The sequence below is a fragment of the Cydia amplana genome, chromosome 1 (genome assembly GCF_948474715.1).
Source record: "Cydia amplana chromosome 1, ilCydAmpl1.1, whole genome shotgun sequence".
Classification (NCBI taxonomy): domain Eukaryota; kingdom Metazoa; phylum Arthropoda; class Insecta; order Lepidoptera; family Tortricidae; genus Cydia; species Cydia amplana.
Genome location: NC_086069.1, coordinates 22706167 through 22730803, shown reverse-complemented (window position 1 = coordinate 22730803; position 24637 = coordinate 22706167). Strand labels below are relative to the sequence as shown.

The window sequence follows — 24637 nt, the reverse complement described above, 5'->3', positions numbered from 1 at the left end:
ATATTACTTATAGATGGTCAACCAAATCATGTCAGTAAAAGAAGGCGCGAAATTCAAATTTTCTATAGGACGATATCCCTTCGCGCCTACATTTTTCAAATTTGCCGCCTTTTTCTACTGTCAAGATCTGGTTGACCAAGTATATTTATTATGCATGGAAAAAATTAAAAACCATGATTCGACCAAGAAGTTTATCTAACATTTATTATCCACCTTATCGCTGGTTAAGAGTGGAGTAAACCTGCTAAATTTTTTGAAATGAATTTATTTTGTTTGATACGAGTAGGTACAAAATTCTCTATAATTTTCAAAAAGAGATTATTAAATTGTACAACGGGACTTAAATCAGTGTTTCAAAAATAGATTTAGCAGGCTCTTAGCCATCGCTATGATCTCAGGAATGAGTGTTTAAAATCTTTCGGGTTCCTCGCGGGCACCGTGACGGTGCCCGTGAGGAACCCGAAAGATTTTAACCACGTCAAGTAAGTACTAATACATAGGTACATAGTACGAAAGTCGTTTGAGTGTCTAATTAATTGCATATGTGTGCACGGCATATCTGTACATGTGAGTATACACAACAATGTATGTAATGTATATATGCATAACCGCATCCGGCGCAGCGACAACAGGATACTGAAGGTAATCGCTGACAGACCAGATAGTTCCATCCTGTGCACTTGGGTCAAAGTTATTAATTGATAAGTTATCGCCGTATTTTAATATTTTTATTTTTATTTTAGGACATTTGTTTATTTCTATTTGTACTTTTGACATGAAATCATTACTAACAATATTGTATGGAATTTTTAATTTTCTGAAATAAAGATATTTTTTTTTATATGTTCCTTCGGGCATGAAATGGCATGAAATGGTGCAAGAAGAATTATTTACAGAAGTGGCACAATATACTGACATTTAAAATTTCTTATCATAGCGTATAAAGGAAGAACTAATTAAAGTTCAGGTCAGCTTATGTTAGTGTTGTCTGCAAAAGTCCTTGAGCGAAATATTATTCATAAAATAAAACTATTGAAACGGATTATATCGCGTATATTGAATTCATACTACATCCCGAAATATTATTCTTGGAAGAACGATAAGGCCGGCTCAAAAAGCAATATTTATCCAAGCTTTAATTTAATTCCATCAAATATATCAAGGAATTTCCGGTAAAATTACATTTATGAATTTATGTCAGATTTGTTTGGCAAAAAAATATCAAATCTGTTTATTTATTCACATAAATGTAAATACATTATTGAGTAGTTTTAACATCCAGATGTATAGGTCGAGACCCCTTCAGGTGGATTAGACTTTTCTGACACGATCGCGCGATGTTTGAGGTATTGCGGTTGATCAGAATGAAGAGAAGTAAAAAAAATATGTGACGCACCCTTAACTGTAATTCTTCTAGAGACCTATTCAATGAGCCTAAACTCGACGTGTATATGTTTGGTGAAGTTCTTTTAGTTACCTATCGTTCGACTGCGTCGTCAGGTCAGCTCAGTTTGAGCATACCTATTACGATAAAATAAAATAAAAATAAATTACAATTTAGGTACCCATTTTCCAAACATTATGCGTTTCTAGTGCCGTAAAAATCTACGACTTATGCTGTGTTTTTATAATATCAGATACTAAACCGATCCATCGATTGGCCAACTAGTATCCTCTCATTTTACCCCTAGTTTTTGTGTTGCGTATAAATCTTTCATAAGCATAAACACCATCCATATTTTATAGAAAGTTTATTCAATTCTTTAGTTAGCATGGGTATGTCCAAAAAACATTATTGTTCTCATCAAAATATATTCAAACGTAGGATGCCTGCATGAAAAATCTACATACTTAATACCTACGGAAATTTCAGAGATGTAGCAAACCGAAGAGGGTCGGCTTTTATTCATATAAACTAATGTAATATGTTACGTTAATAGCTAAAAGGACAAATGTGGGCTTCTTGTGGACATACCTTCATCGTAACGTGTCTAGGATCTCTATTTATGCAATTTATGATCAAAAAGCTTTACTAGTTTTCTGCCTCTCTCTTAAATTGGTAACATATTATAATTTCGCCGCACCAGTACGTTCAACGTACAACCTACGCTAACCAGTACAGTGTAGGTACATTTGAGATAATTTGAGTATACAAAATCCAGAGTTTATTATCTCTAGACATTTCAGATAAATAAGCTCTCATACTCCTAATTACATTGTGGTAATACACACGCAGATACGAAATTCTCAAGGAGTTCTCGACGACTTTTTTAAAAGGATCGGCTTTCAACCAACTCGTACGTTATAATGAGCAAAGTTTAAAGCATTAAGCCCCAGCTTAACATTGTTTTGATCAATTGTACGCGAGTTTTTGCTGGCCAGAGTTATTTAATTATGTAGGCAAATGATAATTTAAAGTTAATCGTATTATCATTCCTTTTATAAATCATATTTTGCTAACCTTTTCCGTGACTTTCAGATTTTTTTTTTTCGCACACTACCGAGAGGCGCCTTGTTATTCGTCTTGTCACTTACGAGCTTGGAGGATATAATCAAACGGAGACGCCATGTCTGTAATTTTCTGTACAAAACAGTCTGCCGATTTTTGCGGGGGAGGGGAACGTCAAATGTATGCGTAACGTAAAAATAGCCATGTCAGATAAACGTCAGTCCATACATTGTGTATGACCGTTGGCCGCCTATTTTCGACAGAGGGGAAAGCCTGTTAATGGCTACTCCGTTTAGTTGTATCCTCCAAGCTTACGAGTATGCAATTGCGGAGTGAAATATGTTTTTAATTTGATATATGTCATACTATATCATAATATAGTGTGTCAAATGACTGCATCATTTCAAACATAGACAGAGAGAAATATACTATCTTTGTCTTACACTAGTACTAGCACCCAAAAGAAAAGGATGAGCATAGTTTTTTTGTTCCTATTTACTGACAAATTGGTTTTACCAACTATATACACCAGTTAATAGAAAAATATCTGGGAGATCGAGCTTTGCTAGGAAAACATATAAAAACTCGAAAATGCGCGTTTTCCCAGAGATAAAACCTAGTTAGTTCGATTTTTCGCCCTCGAAACCCCCCATATAGCAAATTTCATCGAAATCGTTAGAGCCGTTCCCGAGATCCCCGAAATATATATACATATAAATAAATAAATAAATATACAAGAATTGCTCGCTTAAAGGTATTAGATAGATAAATTAGATAGATTAGATTAGATTATCACAAATTTGTGACACATCCAAAACTTTGTGTCAGGTCATACAACGGATAAGGCAATAAAAAAGGCTTGTATTTCATGATTACCAATATATTCAAAATATTTAAATAAAAGCACGGGAGTAGAAAACATTTAAAACCCTCACCAGATAACGCGCCTGTGTGACGGAACCTTTACACAAAAATTATCGTTAACTATGCTGCTATATAATTGTTAACGTAAAGTTTTAATTAGGACAAACACCCGGCAAAACTTCTAACATTTTGACAAGAAAATACAGAGCTATTATTTATTAGACGGAGAGCACATTATTGCTGGGTTCCAAGTCGGCACGGAAAGTTTTTGACAATCACGCGCAGCTACTGGTGTCGTTCGGGGAATAAGAAGCTAATTAATCTTCAGGCAAAGTATTCATCGAACTTGGCTAATTCAAAATACCTCCACTTGTCCTTCTCCTGACCTGACGCCCTTGGCATTTATAAAGTTTAAACACAATTAAGCCTACCGTAATAATGTTCCCATTTCATCCTTCAAAAACTTACGAGCCATAGACATATACGTTGTTTCTTTATTTTACTTTAGATAGTTATCAAGGAAACTGTGTATAAAACTTATAAATAAAAATATCCTTGAACTAAAGGCTAGTAACTACATACATACATATTGACCTCATTATCTATTTATAAGGTTAGGTATACGTAAGACAACAAAGAATATATGCTTGATCCCTTTCATTTAATCCTAACTAAATAAGGAAAAAGCTTTAAATTAAATGGTAGGTAACAATTTTTATGGCTTTTAAACTTAGTGAATGTATGCAACGAAGTTGATTAAATTATCTGATTATTATTTCTAGAAATTCTTCGGTGCCTACGTATTGACAAACAAATAACGGCTTTGTTTACAGGATCCTTATGCCTACGCAACGTTCACGTGATCGTGCCGGACGCCGCGGAGAGGGGCTCCAAAGTACGGATGCAGTGTCTATACGACCTAGAACATGAAGTGCTGTACTCGGTGAAGTGGTACCGTGGGGATCGCGAGTTCTGCCGGTACCAGCCGCGCGATGCGCCGCCTTTGAAAGTTTTTAGAATTCCTGGGATTGAAGTTGAGGTTAGTTTGCTGGAGTAAAATGTATTTTATAGTCTTACAGTACATCTGGTGCTACATTACGACACCAGGTGCTATAATAAGCACATTACGTAACTATACACATCTTATACGTCGAAAATTTAAAGGACCATATTATATGGACATATTAAAACTTTGTACGATACACGTGCGAATAGGTAAATGTAATTCGTACCTCGTATCGATTTAAAACATTCCCTTCGTTCGTGTTTTAAAATTCGCCACACTTTAGTTGCGATATTCCTATTTTTCGCACATGTATCGTAAATAACTATTAGCTAACGAGTCTTGTATTTTAGTCAGTATAATCTCATGTAAATAGGTAAAAGTAAGTATAATGTGTCGCCTCTCTCCAATCAATGACTCCGAATCTAAAGCCTCAGTGGTCAAACTCCAATCGTTGGGCAGTTTACCTATACTTCGTTTTTTTTAGCATTAGAAAGAACTTCGCAGAAGCAAACTTGTGGTTTCAAATCGGACACTTTTTGCGGACAAATTATGAAGTAAATTATTAGTATTGACCGGGCTAACATTAGATAATTCCATTATTATTAACAATTAAAGAGCCTGATAAAAACTGCACGCTTAATTACTTCTGTAGAGTTCTTTCTTATTAAAAAAAGCCGCCAAGTGCGAGTCGGACTCGCGCACGGAGGGTTCCGCACCATCAACAAAAAATAGAGCAATTAAAGCAAAAAAACGGTCGCCCATCCAAGTACTGACCCCGCCACGTTTGTTGTATGGGAGCCCCACTTAAATCTTTATTTTATTCTGTTTTTAGTATTTGTTGTTAGAGCGGCAACAGAAATACATCATCTGTGAAAATTTCAACTGTCTAGTAAAAGGCGGCATCGTCAAACAGCGGTCTTGACATCACTACGAGAACCGGGAATTGAGCAGCATTATGACGTCTGTCATCTAGAGATCGGTTTTTGCGCCTAGACGGCGTCGCGTATTACCTAAGTCCAAAACTCTGATTATTATTGTGATTCCCTAATAAATATTGTTATAAATGGTGCTCTGGTGTTTTTACCCTTACAGCTTCAGAAGTGCGATAGTGGATTCCCGCCTACTACGATATAATTTGTCGAAATTGACATTACGAAATTTACCGCGCGTAGTCCTTCCTTGTTTCATTGTTCTGATCGTTAATCTGATTGTAATGAGTAAATGCACCAACACCACTCATCAGTTAGGGACTTAAATATACAAAGTCCAAGATTGGTGTCAAAATCATACCTACAAGAATAGCCTACAAAACTAACCTGTGCCGGCTATTGGCTGGCGTATTGTACCTTTGCCGTGTGTTTTGTGTGTTTTGTGTTTGATTTCAGATACCTATTTCAGTTTATGTACATCAATGATCATGACTGTCAAAAATAAAACATATTGTCAGTGTAATAAAGCTGCTGGCATGTATGTATTACAATATTCACAGCAGAAGATCACAAGACATAAGCTGACAGATACCATTAGGTACAACTGAATTTTGATATTGGTATGAATAAAATAAATCCTTGGGATTACAGAGTAACTCAGGTAAAAGTTAACTCAGGTAAGAAGTCTGTGTTCATCCAACACCTAACAATGCTCCGGGGCCATAGTGGTAAATATTCACTGCCTCACTTATATGTTGTGTTATTTTTGTAATCCATGTGCTTTCAGATACATAACATAATGTGATTAAGTATGTCTACATCACATATTAACAAAATGCTATGAACATTTTCTAAAGTTTGTGTTGTGGTGAAATTTACATTCAAGTAAAAAGCATATTATAAAACAAGTTTGGTAATGTAAATTTAGCCTTGATTGATGCTATATGAATGGTGGTATTATGCTTTCATGATTAACAATGAGTGCTATTTATTACTTTATCCTTTCAGTCAAATTAAAATAGATTACAAGTTTTCAAAAACACTGGAATATTGGTTACAACAACAATAAGGAGAAATTACTTGTTGTTTCATATGTGTGTGTGTATGATATTACACATGCTTATTGCAACTGACATAATGCTTTGTTGGTGTGTTTTTGGTTTGTGTAATTTCCAGATATTTGACAGCAATGATTCTTGAATTGAACGACCATACCGTCATTGAAGACACTAGAGTGGCTATCGGGTCGGGCCTCTATAATGAACCCTAATGGACATGGGTAATATTTCAAAGTTAATTGGTTATGGATGCCAGGTATATTATGTCCTAGTGCTCATAATTCATATATGGAGAAAATATGTTGATAAGTGGCTATTCTCCGAAGTCATGGAAAATGAGGTATTTATTTAGAAATAAAATGTTTGTTCATGTTGTACATGTATACTAACGGTCAGTATGTGTTACATTGACTGTGTGTGGTTAGTAAAGTGCGCTTTGTGAACAAGTGAAAGGTGACAGTTATTTGTAGCTGGTTAGTATTGTCTGTGACACAAGTAGTCGCTCCATGTTTCCGGAGCCTCCTCGGACTGAATATTTTAAAAGCCAGTTCATTTCACATATAACCTCCTGCATCTTTGCAATTAACACTAAGCTGCAGACATACTGATAAATAAGGCAGTAAATCATTTGAGATGTTGAGAAAATTTCTGTCTGTACATATTATTGATTGGTTCTATGTATGAAAAATCTTATGAATGTTTATACAAATTAATTGCATACAGCTTATAGTATGTTGTGGTTGTTGTTTTGTTCATTGGGATGTTGGTTTAAGTTTGCATTGCAAATATTTTTCACAAAATGTCATGTTATAAAATGAACCAAAGACATATATTTAAACAGACTTACCAAACTAATGAAAGTTTTATTGGCATGACATTGTCAAGTGTTTGAGTTATTGACAATGATAATCATTTGTGTTCTAACAGTATGTTTCAGATGCATTTCATTATAACAAAACTTTATTACTGATGAAGTTTGATGAATTTCCAAGGTTAAAATCTTGTCAAAGAGATGGACATATTTAACAAGATATTTACTGAGCTGAGTATGATACTGGTAAAGCAGGTTGTTGCTAATGGTAAGCGAGGTAAATACTTTCAGGAGTCAATATGGATATTGACGGTCTACATGATACATGTCTTTTACATACAAGTGCGACTGGACTCTAAACGTTCCAGTCCGATAAGTGTTTTATGGGTGAATATTAAACGAAGGTAAATAGCTTGGTTAAAGCTTTCCAAATAACTATTTTAACCCATTCACTGCTAATGAACATTGACCGAAGAATATCATGTCATGAGCTACTGTTTGAAGTTATTGACGGTTTTCGTCTGAACTTGTAGTGTGTTATGGTACCGTTTGCATTAATAAACAGTACACTTTTATTACTTCTGGGTTTCATAAATCAGAAGTTATAAATAATAATATGTTTCACAAATTTTGTGGGTTCACTAAGTATGTATTTCATTGTTTTGAAAAATGCATAAATTGTGGTTTATTATGTTATGAACTCATTTATCTTACAATGTGTGCTTGCATGGCATTTAACAAAATTATTTAGTTTTGTGCAGGTATAAGTTAACCTGGATGATGATGTGTTGAGTTATCTACACATAAAATGCACAAACCATGTGTGTCTTGGGATTGGAAGCTTTATGGTTTAAGCATATGTGCCATGATTTGACTGATTGGTCATTATCAATATACACTTCATGATGGTTGAAAAATACAATTTGTGAAACCTCGATAAGGCGAACCTGGGTAAAAGTGGAACCTCAATAACATGAACTTCTGTTCAGGCTCTACTATAGTTCAATGGTGGTAAGAGTGTTGCCTTTATTTAGGGGCACGGAAGAGGCAAGCCAAGTTCCACATGATCATTTACAATTGGTTGCATAGTAGCAACTGCTTATTATTTTATATTTTCCATGTTAAGGGAAAATGCTGTTATTTCAGGTACCGTTTTCAGATTAAGAACTGACTACGAGTATATTCTCAGATTAGGAACTGAGATATAATTTTATTAGACTGAGTGATTATTCTATTTATATTACTTACTCTCGAGTTTGGAATCGAGTTGTGATTTTGTTTTATCCCAGATTTAGAACTGGGTTACTGTTGTCATACTTATGTGTTTTGTTAACAGGTTTGCCGACTAAAATAAACACATTGTGCTTGATTAATTTTATTAGACACTCGGATTGAGAACTGAGTGATTATTTTATTTATATTACTTACTCTCGAGTTTGGAATCGAGTTGTGATTTTGTTTATCCCAGATTTAGAACTGGGTTACTGTTGTCATACTTATGTGTTTTGTTAACAGGTTTGGCGACTAAAATAAACACGTTGTGCTTGATTAATTTTATTAGACACTCGGATTGAGAACTGAGTGATTATTTTATTTATATTACTTACTCTCGAGTTTGGAATCGAGTTGTGATTTTGTTTTATCCCAGATTTAGAACTGGGTTACTGTTGTCATACTTATGTGTTTTGTTAACGGGTTTGCCGACTAAAATAAACACATTGTGCTTGATTAATTTTATTAGACACTCGGATTGAGAACTGAGTGATTATTTTATTTATATTACTTACTCTCTTCAATGTCTGCTATAGAGCTTTAATTATTATGTGCTCTTTAAGAAGGGCTGTTACTTTAGTCTTGGCAAGGGATGCTATCCTTAATAGGCTACTTCCTGGCGCCGGTAATCGCAACAGAGGCTTTAAGGAGCGGCCTGTTGCTTGTCACTATCCTTGAGAGGGTGGTTGTTGCTGATATTTGCAGTGTAGGCTTTAAGAAGCGGACCATTGCATGTGATATAAGACTATCCTTCAGAGGATGGTTGTTACAGGTATTTGCAGTGTAGGCCTTAAGAGGCGGACCATTGCATGTGATATAAGACTTTCCTTAAGAGGATGGTTGTTACTGGTATTTGCAGTGTAGGCTTTAAGAGGCGGACCATTGCATGTGATATAAGACTATCCTTAAAAGGATGGTTGTTTACTGGTATTTGCAGTGTAGGCTTTAAGAAGCGGACCATTGCATGTGATATAAGACTATCCTTAAGAGGATGGTTGTTTACTGGTATTTGCAGTGTAGGCTTTAAGAGGCGGACCATTGCATTCCTTAAGAGGATGGTTGTTTACTGGTATTTGCAGTGTAGGCTTTAAGAGGCGGACCATTGCATGTCATATAAGACTATCTTTAAGAGGATGGTTGTTACTGGTGTTTGCAGTGTAGGCCTTAAGAGGCGGACCATTGCATGTGATATAAGACTTTCCTTAAGAGGATGGTTGTTACTGGTATTTGCAGTGTAGGCCTTAAGAGGTGGACCATTGCATGTGATATAAGACTATCCTTAAGAGGATGGTTGTTACTGGTATTTGCTGCAATGCAGGCCTTAAAAGGCGGACCGTTGCATGTGAGCTTAGATTATCCTTAATAGGCTAATTTTGTTACTGGTATATCTGCAGTGCAGGCCTTAAGAGGCGGACCATTGCATGTGATACAAGACTATCTTTAACAGGCTAGTATGTTCCTGGTATCTGCAGTGCAGGCTTTAAGAGGCGGACCATTGCATGTGATATGATATTATCCTTAAGAGGACCATTATTTCTACTACCGATGAATGTTTTATCTATATCGTATCGTACTATTTGTTGTTGACCTTGAGAGGTTGGCTTGAGACCTTGTTTACAAAAGGATATTTTAATGACCTTAAGACTGATGATCTCAAGGTTACCTTGAAAGGGTTGCTTGCACTTATACCTTCTAGGGATCGCTGGCGAAGTACCGGATCCAGTAGAGTTGGAGGGAGTGCCTGTTCGAAATACCCAGTTGGAGCGAGTGCGTGCACCGGGCTCCGTGACAACCTTATCGTGAAGGGCCGACTTCTACGGTCGTTGCGCCTACAAGGGCAGTGGTGTCCTAGCCTAGGCAGCTCCGCACATGCATGAGACGTGTCCCATGTTAGCCTCTCACGAGTTGTACGCATTTTTGTGCGTGCATGCGAGGGAGTCTTACATCCTACAACGGAGAAGCCAATTGTGAGTTTGTTCCAAGTCTTTGCTTTTAAAACGACACAAATAGTCATTGTTAAGTTAAGCGGTAAGTATGAACGCACCGCTCAATGGAAGGTTTGGGTTAGCTGCATGGGTATACATGCTAGAAATTTATCAAAATCTAATAAATCCTTCAAAGTTATATGACGTTATTCACAAGAAAATAATTAATGTTAGATGGTGTTACAAAAAAAGGGGGTGGTTTATCTACCTGCCGCTAGATGTCACGCTCATCGCAATATTTTATTATTTTGCATAATTAATTAATTGGTATTTATATCCTCTTGGTGTCATATGCACGTGAATTAAGCCTTTTGTGTATTTCAAGCAAGTGCTGAGCAGACTTGCATATCCTAACACCTCTCATACCACGGATTATTTGGTACCTAGCCTGGTCATGCTTTCTTACATTTGGTTCAGTCGGCTTAAGCCCTTACTCCAATTCGACTGAAATAGAACTAAATATCTTGGTGTAAGTTGACAATAACGAAATAGACCGTTTCAACGGAACTCGAGTCGAATTATTCAAAAGGACCAAGGCTTGTATATCGGCTGAGCGTAAAAGGTGCTTGTTCAATTCGCAGAATATTGAACTGGTGGAGGCTACATCCACCTGGTGAAGACCCAGCTTGCTGCGACTGCGTTGGCTGTGGCAGACTTCAGTGGCTGCACTGATGACAGTGACCTGCGGGGCGCTGGTCGGGTCAGGCGATGGCCGAGCTAAAAGGCGGCATCGTCAAACAGCGGTCTTGACATCACTACGAGAACCGGGAATTGAGCAGCATTATGACGTCTGTCATCTAGAGATCGGTTTTTGCGCCTAGACGGCGTCGCGTATTACCTAAGTCCAAAACTCTGATTATTATTGTGATTCCCTAATAAATATTGTTATAAATGGTGCTCTGGTGTTTTTACCCTTACACTAGCTATCACGGTTCGTGAGATACAGCCTGGTGACAGACGGACGGACGGACGGACAGCGGAGTCTTAGTAATAGAGTCCCGTTTTTACCCTTTGGGTACGGAACCCTAAAAACTACTTACTAGATCTCGTTCAAACCAATTTTCGGTGGAAGTTTGCATGGTAATGTACATCATATATTTTTTTTAGTTTTATCATTCTCTTATTTTAGAAGTTACAGGGGGGGGGGACACATATTTTACCACTTTGGAGGTGTCTCTCGCGCAAACTATTCAGTTTAGAAAAAAATGATATTAGAAACCTCAATATCATTTTTGAAGACCTATCCATAGATACCCCACACGTATGGGTTTGATGAAAAAAAAATGTTTGAGTTTCAGTTCTAAGTATGGGGAACCCCCAAAATTTATTGTTTTTTTTTCTATTTTTGTGTAAAAATCTTAATGCGGTTCACAGAATACATCTACTTACCAAGTTTCAACAGTATAGTTCTTATAGTTTCGGAAAAAAGTGGCTGTGACATACGGACGGACCGACAGACAGACAGACAGACAGACATGACGAATCCATAAGGGTTCCGTTTTTTGCCATTTGCCTACGGAACCCTAAAAACGAAGCCACGTATTCACTATAAACAATATGTTTGCGATGCACTGTTTCTGAAACAATAAGAAATAGTTATTTTAATAATCACAAAAAGCTAAAATTTCATAAATTAATAAACAAGAGGTCCCTTGTCCCTTTTTCTAACAATAATTATGTCAAAAGTCGTAACTTTTGACATATCTCGTGTCCCGTAGGACACGAAATATGGGAGCAGACTGAGGGAGCGAGAGTGAACTGAGTTATCTTGCAATATTCATATCCTCATAACCCTTACCAAAAATTACGTTAAGTCACGTATACCTTTATGAAGGAAAACCAAATATGGTAGTAAACACAATACGGAATTTGATAATTTTTAGGGTTCCGTACCCAAAGGGTAAAAAACGGGACCCTATTACTAAGACTTCGCTGTCCGTCCGTCCGTCCGTCTGTCACCAGGCTGTATCTCATGAACCGCGATAGCTAGACAGTTGAAATTTTCACAAATGATGTATCTCTGTTGCCGCTATAACAACAAATACTAAAAATAAAATAAAATAAATATTTAAGGGGGCTCCCATACCACAAATATGATTTTTTTTGCTCTATTTTTTGTTGATGGTGCGGAACTCTCCGTGCGCGAGTCCGACTCGCACTTGGCCGGTTTTTATAAATATTATCAGGCGATCAGGTTTGTTTTGAGGATCAATTGTCTGTATAGGATTGTCTTAAAAGCAATACAAAAGTCACAATAAACTATGGTCAAAGTCTGGCAACAGCACTTTACTGACGAAACTCTTCGAACAAAATGGCAATACATCGTGACGTAACCATGTAACTTTAGAAGCCGTTTCGATGTACTTATAGAAAATAATCGACTGGTACCATTACATATATGTTATTCCTATTTGGAAGTTCAACAATTTTTTTTTTACTTTCAAGGTCTTGATTTTTTTTATTATTTCCATATATTTTTTAAGTTTCCAATGTATTGTGATAAATTTCTCATTTTCTGTCTATTTAACTAGATTTTCTTATCAATTTCAACATGTGTCAACAACCCTATTAGCAGTAGTTCTTGTAGAAAAGATATATTTGAACATTTTGAACACATTGGTTCTTAAGAAATGTAGGTACAAAGGCGCAGTCGTCCCGATAAGGAATCTTCCGGCTTCTTAAATTCGTGGATATTAGTGAATTTATTCACAAAAAAGACAATATTAAATATTCCAAAAAGAATTTATGTAGGTGCGGTAGAAAACCGGATCTTTTTACCGCATTACCGCATTACCGCATGCTAATTGTAAGTTATTTTGGAAAATGTCAAATTGTAATAAATTTGTAGACACGTCATGCGAATCGAAACCGCCATAAAATATGCAGTTTCGTCAGAAACATTAACAGATTATGGTAATGTGTTGAAGAAAAACGACTACACTGTTAAAATAGAACAAGAAAATTAAAAAGTAAGAGAAACACCGCAGCAAGTGTACTGAATTGGAAAGAGACTAGGTTAGTGCCCAAACTAACTTTACCTAGTTCACACCAATGAAATATGGTTGCTATGTTTAGAAGCGTAACTTGAGACAGCTTGGCGGATTTTGATTTATGAACCGCATTAATAGACTAATAGCTATCCGCTGGCTATGTTAGGAAAACTCACAACATTTGGACCTACTTTACATTACATGAATTGTAAAATACCTATAACCCACTTATTCATAAAACTTTACGGGCCTGATTTAGTTAAATTATGTTTTATCCCATTTGTACAAATAGGAATAAATATTTCATAGCTAATTCAGGCCATTAACGCGTTTATGGATAAATTAGTCTTTCGCACTGGATAACTTAAATACTGGCTGTCTTGAAATTTAATATTTAACGGGAAATTATTCATAATAATATAATAATTAAATATAGCTGGTTAACCAAATCCTGTCAGTAAAAAAAGGCGCGAAATTCAAATTTTCTATGGGACGACATCCCTTCGCGCCTACATTTTTCAAATTTGCCGCCTTTTTCTACTGTCAAGATCTGGTTGACCAAGTATAGTTCAAATGAAAGTAGACAATGCCTTTCTCGGTCGCGTTTTGAATAGGTACTTATAGTTGGGTCAATCAACTATTTCTTGTTGTTATTCTGTCCCATCAGCGAGGAGACAATAGTAGCATAAATTGTTAGAAGAACTGCTGTACCTACCATGTTCTACTAACATGCTCAGTAGATGTCCCATTATGGAAAGGTCTTATAACTCCCATAAAATGCAAGTTTGGTTCATTTAAATACGAAAAACCTATAATTTTAAGAGTGATTCAGGAGACCGTAACGTGTGACAAGAAAAAGTTGATTAACCCAGTTAACAAGCTGACTTGCACATAAACAAGGGTGCAATGACATTGGATCGCTCACCTAATGCGGTTGCCGAATCAAAATAGGGGTCCGAATCGGATTTTGTAATATACATCTAATAGATATCTTTTAGACATCGCCAAGATACGATAACGATATGTTTAAGATCTAACCGGTCAAATTTGACATGTCCGCGATTCTGGAGATACTCTTGAACGATTTCCACAAGATATTACTTAGAGATCTAATTCACATCTAATAGATATCTAACATGATCTATCGTAAAAGTGACATTGGTTGCCCGAATTGCGCTGCAAAAGAGAACTAGTTGAAATCTAAACTATAACGTATCTAGAATGGATCTAGTACGTGTCGTCTCTTGTGAATATCTTGAAGTTCGAATACGGCAGTAGGTACCTAAGGCTGCCGAGCTACTCGTATATATACTATAGGCACATTGTTTTCATGTGACGGACGACCCAGTATAATTGCATCATAAAAAAAGGCCTGCGCAATTTTTACAAATTGATTGAAATAAAAGGAACAAATTTGCAAATACAGTCGATTACACCAGAAAATATTGAATGTTTGGCCATCGGGCGTTCGGAGTGTTGTGTGATGGTCAGATAAGTATACCTACCTACAGTACCGTCAGTTTACAGAAGTCCGCCGGGTTGTTCAAAAGACTACAACGAGACGATGTTGAGTCGGACGTAAGGTGTTCATCTTAAGTACTTATTTTGTTTAAAGACCACTACTATTCAATATATCTTCACTACTAAGCATTTAAGTTCTACTAATAGAATTGAACGAGATGTCCACTAGATTCACAATTTCTATTGCTCGTATTTCAAAAATATCAAGTCACCGTTTTCCACAGATTATCGAGTGACGGCAAGTGTATTATGTCTATAGTATTTTGTAATTTATCAGATCAAATCAATCAATCTAATTTTAATTATAGGATATAAGGATATGAATTCGGTCCGGATTAGATATGAATGTGTCAGTGTCAAAAATGACATTTCTTCAACAAATCGTCACTTTAACACTGACAGATATAATCCAGATCAATTTCAAATCCTATAATAGTAGTTTATATGACTGCTACATAATGAGGCATTAAAATAAGAGTGTGGGTTTAAGAAACGAACGTTAGTGAGTTTCTTAATAGGATCACACGAGTGTTTTACGAGTGGTTGCCTAATTATGTACCTAACAGTTACATACACTACTTTATCTAAACACATACTTAAAACTAATTAAAAGATAAACTGTACATCAAATGGCGGTGAATGAAAAAAATTTTCACGCATGTCTGCATCCATAGTTTTTTTTTAATTCCTAGACAAAAGAATTAGCGATGGGCGAGTCGAGTTATCTGATTCGAATAATTCGAATCAGCCTACAGATGAGTTAATTCGAATCAAGACTATTGGCAATTCGAATCAACTCGACCACTAGCTAACTCGGCGAATGAATCGCCAATTCGCCAACTCGCCGAGCCGAGTCAACGCTATCACACTGTTACTAAGGCCATTCAAAAATAAACCTTAATACCGTAGCCCGAAGGCTCTTTTTACCACAACTGCCGCTCGATTCGCCGTCTCAACTCGAGTTGGTACTATGACCATTCAAAAATAAACCTTAATTCCGTGACGCGAAGGTTCTTTTTACAACAACTGCCGCTTGATTCGCCATCCCAAGTATCCCAACTCGAGTTCACTGCTAGTATGGCCATTCAAAAATAAACCTTAATTCCGTGCCTTAAGGTTCTTTTTACAACAACTGCCGCGTAACTCGCCGTCTCAACTCGCTCCGCGCCTGTGCCTGTGACCTTGTCGCGAACCACGCGAATCGTCGAGTCGAGTCAACTCGATTTTGAATTCGAATCAGCGGCCGAATCAATTCGAATGATTCGAATTGAAAAAAAGTGGACTGGTCACATCGCTAAAAAGAATAAGTCTCATGTCACTCGTAATCAAATATCGTGCAGTTTATATTAAAAAACATACTAAATTGACGTTTCGTATCGATAAAACTGATTTAATATCTATAGATACTAGAATAGAGATCCACTTGAGTTTTGACTGCTGTTCCAAATTTAAACTCATAACGATACAAAAAATGTATAACGTTATAACATTACAGTACAGATTTTCCTACTAAGTACCACATATTATAAGGTCTCATAGTAAAATTGGTTGTAATAAAGCTGGTCATTTCCTACGGTTTCTGAACGCATTATAGAGCACTAATGATATGTGTGTAGATAAATAAAATTAAAATACACCAGTAGGTTGTTGGAAAAATCAGATAATATGATCGCTTGTCGCTTGTCGTTGCCGCTGCAGCCCCCGCGCGATGTCGTGGCTGAGCCGTTATGTCGGAAATAAAGTATAGCGTTCGTTGTATATTTCCCGGTTTCCTGGTTAATAGCCCTTGTAAATCAGACTGTTAATGACTTTTATAAGTCCTGCGAGAATCACACATTGAATGATATATTACCTTTGAATACAACTGGCCACCACAAGTACAAATGTGAGTTGTGTTATTTACGTATTTATACCCGGAAAGTCCTATGTTTGAAGTCTCGTGATTGAGCCCAAAATGTGTTTATAAATTTAAATACTATCGATTGTACGAGTATCCGATGTTGACTGGGCCAATATACTTAGAAGTACAAATTGAGACAAAACAAATATTTTGAGTAAGAAAAGGAAACGTTATTAATCGTTTGTTATCTGTTTATTAATATTGACTGTTTATTTTCACGTGTAGGCACTGAAACTATTTAATCAAGAAACAAAACGATTAATAAAATATTTCTGTTTCTAAAGAAACATCAGGCTATAAAGAAGAAAACTGTAAGTCAAATAAGTTTTGCTAAACTGTTTTTTGACAATTTAATTTTTAACAAGCAGAAACATCTGTGACCGATGCTATTAAGCTTAGAATACATTTAAAACTGAACGTGAGACTTGAACTCACGGCCTCTGGACTCTGAACTCCAGCGCTCTGCCATCTGAGCCACCAAGACCTCATCCATAGCCAGCAAAGTAGTTTTTTTTAGTTATTTCTGTATTGCAAGCCTAGTCCACATTTAAGGACTTTCCTCTAAGTTGTTTAACTAAATTGAATCATTAAATAAGAACTTGATAATTAATGTTATATTAATCGCCGAGTGTAGGGCAAGACAAATATTATTATATCGAGCAGTACATTTCGTCTAGCTAATAGTATTACTTAATGCTAACAGGGTTAGGTTAGTTAGTATCCCTTCATCATGATAATGTTGTTGTTCGGTTCACGGAATAAATAATATACTCGTAACAGTCGTAACTCGCTTATGGTCACAAAACGCAGCTCGCTCGCTTAATATTTAATATCTGGGAGACCGAGCTTTGCTCGGAAAACATATAAAAACTAAAAAATGAGCGTTTTCCCAGAGATAAGACCTAGCTAGATCGAATTGCCCCCGAAAACCCCCATATACCAAATTTCATCGAAATCGTTAGAGCCGTTTCCGAGATCCCCGAAATATGTATATAAATAAATAAATAAACAAGAATTGCTCGTTTAAAGGTACAAGATAAGATAAGATATGGTACTTGTAGAGCAGGCTCTCACACACGAACTGTGTGGTTGATAGTTCTTTATATATTACTAGCGACCCGCCCGGCTTCGCACGGGTTAACAAATTATACATAAACCTTCCTCTTGAATCACAATATCTATTAAAAACCTGTAACCTCCCACTACCTACTTACTTACTTACCATAATATAAACACCCTCTTTAGATTTACCCTTAGAATATGGCCATGTGATTTAGTCATGATCGTCTAGTCTAGCGTTAGGACCCCTCGAAGTGAACCGCGGTACCCTAAGTTCTTTAATGAATATCAGCTATATTTTGGACTCTGATTTAATTTACAATTACCTGGACTTTAGGATAAATATATTATGAAATTGGAAGCACGTTTATTATGATGTTAACGAATAACTTACTAGAAAAATTTATTAAAATACTAGAATTTAGTACCTAAAGTCAATAGATTTTATTAATGTAATGCCAATGGCGTTATATTTTACTTCAAATGATATTATTTAGGTAAATGCAGCATATATGATAATACCAATATAAAAGAAATATATTTGATAAAATGAGTTTAAAAATGGGGTTGGTAAAAGCCTGCTACAATCTATTAAGCCTCCGGGATAACATATGAGTAGCACTCCTGGGGTAAGCCCATTTACACCTAGCATTTCAAGTTAATATTATTAACTAACAGCTTCTATACGAAATATGCTACCCATACGCTCGATGCAGGATTGGGGGCTCCTAGTCCAATCAGCAAGGTCAATTGGAACTCCTACCCTACTCTTTAGCCAGACGGGCTATGACCAACACTTCGGAACCTATGCGTACCTAGATGGCTATGGAGAGAAGTGTCAAAGTATCCATCAGTCATCAAAATTACTATTCTTTTTTATTTCAAAAACTAGGGATGCGAATCCCATTTCCATTCCCCAGAACTAAAATATAAACTATATTTCTAGTCTTTTAGAAGTATAAACGAAGTACTAGTTTATTTGTTAAAAAATATACTATATTTTATGAGACTGAAATATCAAGATGAGCATTATTTCACTCAAATCATCCTTTGGATTACTCTTGCCTGCCAAAGGTTCCCTAAAACAGCTAGTCGTCGATTTTCTATCTCCGAATAGACTGTGTTCCTAATCCCAACTTGATATTTAAGATTTAATTGTGTAAATACCTTAGAAACATGATTGTAATACTCAGTACCTCGTCTTTACACCAGAAAACCAGAACTTCATAAATAAAAATAGAGATAAGATTTTACGTTAATTATTTTCCCCAAATAATTTAAATATTGGAAGATCTAAGCAATTCAAACCCTATACCTGTTTACGCACAATTTTAGTATAGCGAGACCGTAGCTGAAGTCCCTTAAGAAGAAAAATACATCAGTTTTACAGACCAAGACTAAAACGAACCCTAAATTCCGAATAATTAGTGTGTGAATTTACCCTAAACCTACCCTTGTCCCTACTCTAGTATAACCAAAGCACAGTTCGTACTTACCATCGACCTGGTACTTTGGAATATACGCAAGTGTATCCCTACTAAGAAGCTGTAAGAGTTCGGCGAGCGATTCCGAGAATGCAACCTAACAGCTCGTGGACTTGTCTCCCCCCATGGCGGGTTGCACAAAGGCAGGGTGGCAACATGGGTAAGACAGGGCCCTATTATGTATATAAGTGGTATAAATAAATATATTTAATATACGAAGCCTCCAAATACTGTAGATTTCAAATGGGCCCAGATTACTCCGGATGATGCGCACGTGACATCCCCATTATTCATCTAACAGCTGGACATTGGAGAGCTAAGGAGGGAGACGTTTTTCACCTTCTATGTTGGTAAAGAGAAGGTGCCAAGATAACCCTCATCTTGGAGCAAAAAGACTCCTAGACAGCTCACATTTAACACCGCAAGGGGTGAGCGGTCCAGTCGGACAAACAGTCAGTCCAAACAATGATCTGGTTTTAAACTATATAGCAAAAGACCCCATAGTAAAACACTAAAATAACTAGGTTCAATTTTACGAACCAAACTACTCACAAAATCAAACTAACTAAACACAGAAGTGAAATTCCCTTAAACACCGCTATCTAAGTTCAGTTTTATGACGATATTGTCCCCACAAAACCAAACACAGACACGCTTTCCAAGCTCCTGTTATGCAACGATATTGTCCCTGCATAACGTGACGGCACTTAGAAAACACAGTGTAGACTTCAACTTCAACTTCAACTTCAACATTTATTCAGCAAATAGGCCACAAGGGCACTTTTACACGTCAACATTGAATTTACATAAAAGCAAAATAATAATAATTATACATCAACAATTATTAAATACAACTACAACTACCAAATCAAACTAACGTAATACAATTACATAGAGATGTATAAGGTCTCTTAATGTCGAATTACATAAAAAAACTATAATAATAATATTAAAATAAAAACAAAACAGATACATGGAAAAAAAATCTAAACTTATTTAGAGGTGTAAATGTCTCTAAGTGTCAGAACTAAAAAATAACATAGTTTATCAAATTATCCTTAGAGATGTATAGGGTCTCCAAGAGTCACAATCCTGTATGATTAACACATTACGAGAAAAAAAAAACATACGAGAACCGAATGAGGCGTCTCACTGCAATTAAATTAAAAAATAAAGTTACTAAATATATTCGTGTTAGCTTAAACAGACCCGTCTCCACAAACAGCACCCGTTCACGAGTACGACGCGTATCTCAGCCATCGCCTCCCTCAGTAGAGAATCAATCAATAGAGAACTTCACTATAACACCACAAAGTAGCAAAGAATCCCCGCAATAGCCCAAGTTCAGTTTTACGACGATATTGTCCCCGTAAAACTAAACACAGACACGCTTTCCAAGTCCCTGCTATGCAACGATATTGTCCCTGCATAACGTGGCGGCACTTAGAAAAACACTGCGTAGGAAACTTCACTATATTTAAATCCCGTACACGGTAACAAAGAATCTCCACAAAAGTCTAAGATCAGCTTTACGACGATATTGTCCCCGTAAAACCAAACACAGACACCATTTCCACGCTTAAATTCACCAGGATAATTCCCGGCAAAAACAAACATAGTAACAGTAGTAGAGGAACTTTGCTCACCGAATATTTAAACGCCCGAGAACCAGAGTCACTGCTAGCCGATGGTTGAAGAATGAATCAATACCGGCGGTCCGCTCCTGCCTTTTATACTCTTTTACTGGCGACATACTGGCGACATACTGGCGACATAACGGCGACATACTGGCGACATAACGGCGACATACTGGCGACATAACGGCGACATACTGGCGACATAACGGTGACATAACGGCGACATAACGGCGACATAACGGCGACATAATGGCGACATACTGGCGACTGGCGACATACTGGCGACATACTGGCGACTGGCGACATAATGGCGACATAACGGCGACATAACGGCGACATAACGGCGACATAATGGCGACATAATGGCGACATAACGGCGACATAACGGCGACATAACGGCGACATAATGGCGACATAACGGCGACATAACGGCGACATAACGGCGACATACTGGCGACATAATGGCGACATACTGGCGACTGGCGACATACTGGCGACATACTGGCGACATACTGGCGACTGGCGACATAATGGCGACATAACGGCGACATAATGGCGACATAACGGCGACACAATGGCGACATAACGGCGACATAATGGCGACATACTGGCGACATAATGGCGACACAATGGCGACACAATGGCGACATAATGGCGACATAACGGCGACATACTGGCGACATAACGGCGACACAATGGCGACATACTGGCGACATACTGGCGACACAATGGCGACATAACGGCGACATACTGGCGACATACTGGCGACATAATGAGACAAACATTAATCAGAAAGTACCAGGATACCATGACTGAGGAAGTGGTCATTTGCCCCGTACCTATTAGCGATATGCAACCGACGACCAGTGATTTATTAAGACAAATGTTTACCAAAAGTACCAGGCTACCATAACCGAGGAAGAGGTCAAAAGTCGTAAAGTTCGATGCTACCAAGATCTATCCCTTTCACGCTTGCGTCTTAGAGAAAGACGGAGATATTCTCAATGACGTCTACGCACACATTCACAGGCAATAGTCGGGTAGTCAGTTTGAGTAGACTAAATTATAATAAAAGGGAACGCTTTATGGCCCCTCTACACGCACGAACCTGCAAGTATTATTTTACTTTGAGATACTTTTAGTTTCTTTCCGAAAAACACTCCTGTGTGGAAGTATTTTACGTTTATTAGTAGCAAACATACTCAAAACATAGCGGGAAGTTTAAAATCTTAGGCGTTTTGGACTGTTTGTATTAACTCTGTACTAGGAGTTCAGACTTCAATACGACCGAACGTCACGCTGTCAATGTCACTGTCATTCTAATGCCAAAAGTTCACATATTTGGGTTAGTTTCAACTTGTAACGGTTATTTTACGCAAGTTATTAATCTAAATAGCAAAAAATTTATAGTGGGTTATATATTTAATGAAACCACAAGTGGTGAAATACGAAACGTGCACTTCAAGTTGTAATTGTGACATTATTCATTGAAATCATGCATGAAATACGCGACTGAAAGGGATTTTAGTATTCAAGGTATTTCTTTCTAGTTTGTGTGTTTTGTAATGAACACATTAGGTTAATACTAGGTATGTAATAGGCATACGACCAGTCACAAACCCTCATCAAAATCCGTTGCGTAGTTTTAAAGATCTAAGCATACATAGGGACAGACAGACAACGAGAAGCGACTTTGTTTTATACTGTGTAGTGAGAATACTCTCTAATTGTGATGTATTAAATTAGGTGTAACATAAGTCATTGACATAATCTGATGCATATACTGATATAGCGATTCCGATCAAAATAATTTAGTATCATTCGTCATTCAAGCATTGGCTTTATTTATTTATTTAAATCGTTAGTACTTATTATTTATTCGCTTTGATAGACTGAGTCAATAATTCTGTGGTAAGCGCGTAGCAGGAATACAACATTCGGACTGTAATTTTGAACACCAGCGGTATATACTCGTAGGCGTAGGCCACTCACACAGCAATACGTCGTGTTTTTAAATGTAAAATTTCTCCTTTGTAGGTATAATAATAATTCAATTAATTCATTTCATTCTGTTCCATTTACTTCTTCTTGAACTGCGCGACATATACAGCAGTTTCAAAGAATTAGCTTTATTTATTCCTGGAGTACCTACCTATGTGTCGGGAACTTCATTTTCAGGTGGAGCTTAAAATATCGAATGTAAAATTTTACCACGGCTTCCACTTGCATTAACAGTATATCTACTTTTGATTTTAATATCTGAAGGATTAGTTCAGTACCTAATGAATCATAATTATAAAGCTTAATGAAAACTGATTTGGTACTAACGTGTCACGTTGTACAATTTTTAACCGACTTCTTTACCCAGGAGGTTCTGTATTCGGTTGTGGTTATTTTTTTAGGGTTTCGTACATACCTCAAAAGGAAAAACGGAACCCTTATAGGATCACTTTACTGTCCGTCCCTCCATCCGTCCGTCCGTCCGTCTGTTTGTCAGTCACGCTAGTCTAGCGGGAGTAATAACCAAAAAAAGTCCTTAGAGAGGTAATGGATGTTTTTACATTATGTCACTAAGTCATATGAACCACCAGAGTTAAACGTAATAAAAAAAAGTAATAAATAAGTTTAACTTTCGTAATCGCACTTAATATTTTATTTAAGATTTAAAAGTTAAATTTCAATAATAGCTAATTAAATATTATTTACAAAATTTTAAATCGTGGCTGCATGCTTTCATGCCTGTATAAACACAATATCGGACGATGCCTGAAATTTTACCGTATGATGAAAAAACATGAGGTGTTACCTATGTGTACCGATGTTAATCAGAGATAATAAAACTGTAAACTCGAGTCATTGAAATTCTAACCTCCTTATTGATAAACTGTTACTTTTATGTGACATAAGGTCTTAAATCAGTCCCCATCTTTATAGTTTATACCTATTATATTCATTTATACTCCTAATAATAGTATAAGAATAATAATAACAAAAGAGAAAGAGAAAAAGAATAACAATAATAATATATTTATTTAAAAGAAAAAACCTTATTAACAATACATACTGTCCTGTGGCCCCACCCTAGGCTATGCCTGTCACGTGGTAGCCGGAATCGTAATTCGTAAGCTGAAGGTTAAGTTAAATATAACGCATTTACTTTTTGTTGTTACCACATTAATCTAATACGTATTAATACTTAATTTTGATGTTACGATATGATAAGATACGATATTAAGGCACCGTCACGTCTACCTATATTTCACATCATTAAAAAGTTTTTGATAATATCACCACATTTCACGCGGCTGGCCTCTGACCGTAAATTTTTAACTCGCTTTTACGCGGATGTCGTTTTCGACCCTTAAATTTTATCACACTGCCGCCACACAGCTTAATTACTACCAACCGGTAGCGGAGATACCTACAGACCACAAATTATTATGGAGGTTATGTTAAACTTTGATGGTACGTTGCTTTCATTTACTTAGGTGGGTATCGGGTTTTTAGATTGACGAAGTACGAAGTTTGGTTCTACATATTATAAGTACATCGGTTTAATAATATCTTAATAACTTTATAGTACCTAATCTAACAGTCACAGTATTCATTATTGCGTCTTTCAAGTTTAACTCAACTAACAAAATGGAGGAATATTTTGTAAGTATGAGTTAA

At 36.6% G+C, this 24637-nt stretch overlaps 1 protein-coding gene across 1 annotated transcript in view; it reads left to right on the top strand.

Annotated features, from left to right (window-relative positions):
• LOC134651693 (uncharacterized) overlaps positions 1-24637 on the top strand; it is a 47108-nt gene that overhangs the window by 4272 nt on the left and 18199 nt on the right. The window contains exon 2 of the mRNA XM_063506796.1: positions 4147-4352. Within this exon, the coding sequence (XP_063362866.1) occupies positions 4147-4352 (206 nt within the window). The remainder of the gene's footprint in view (positions 1-4146; positions 4353-24637) is intronic.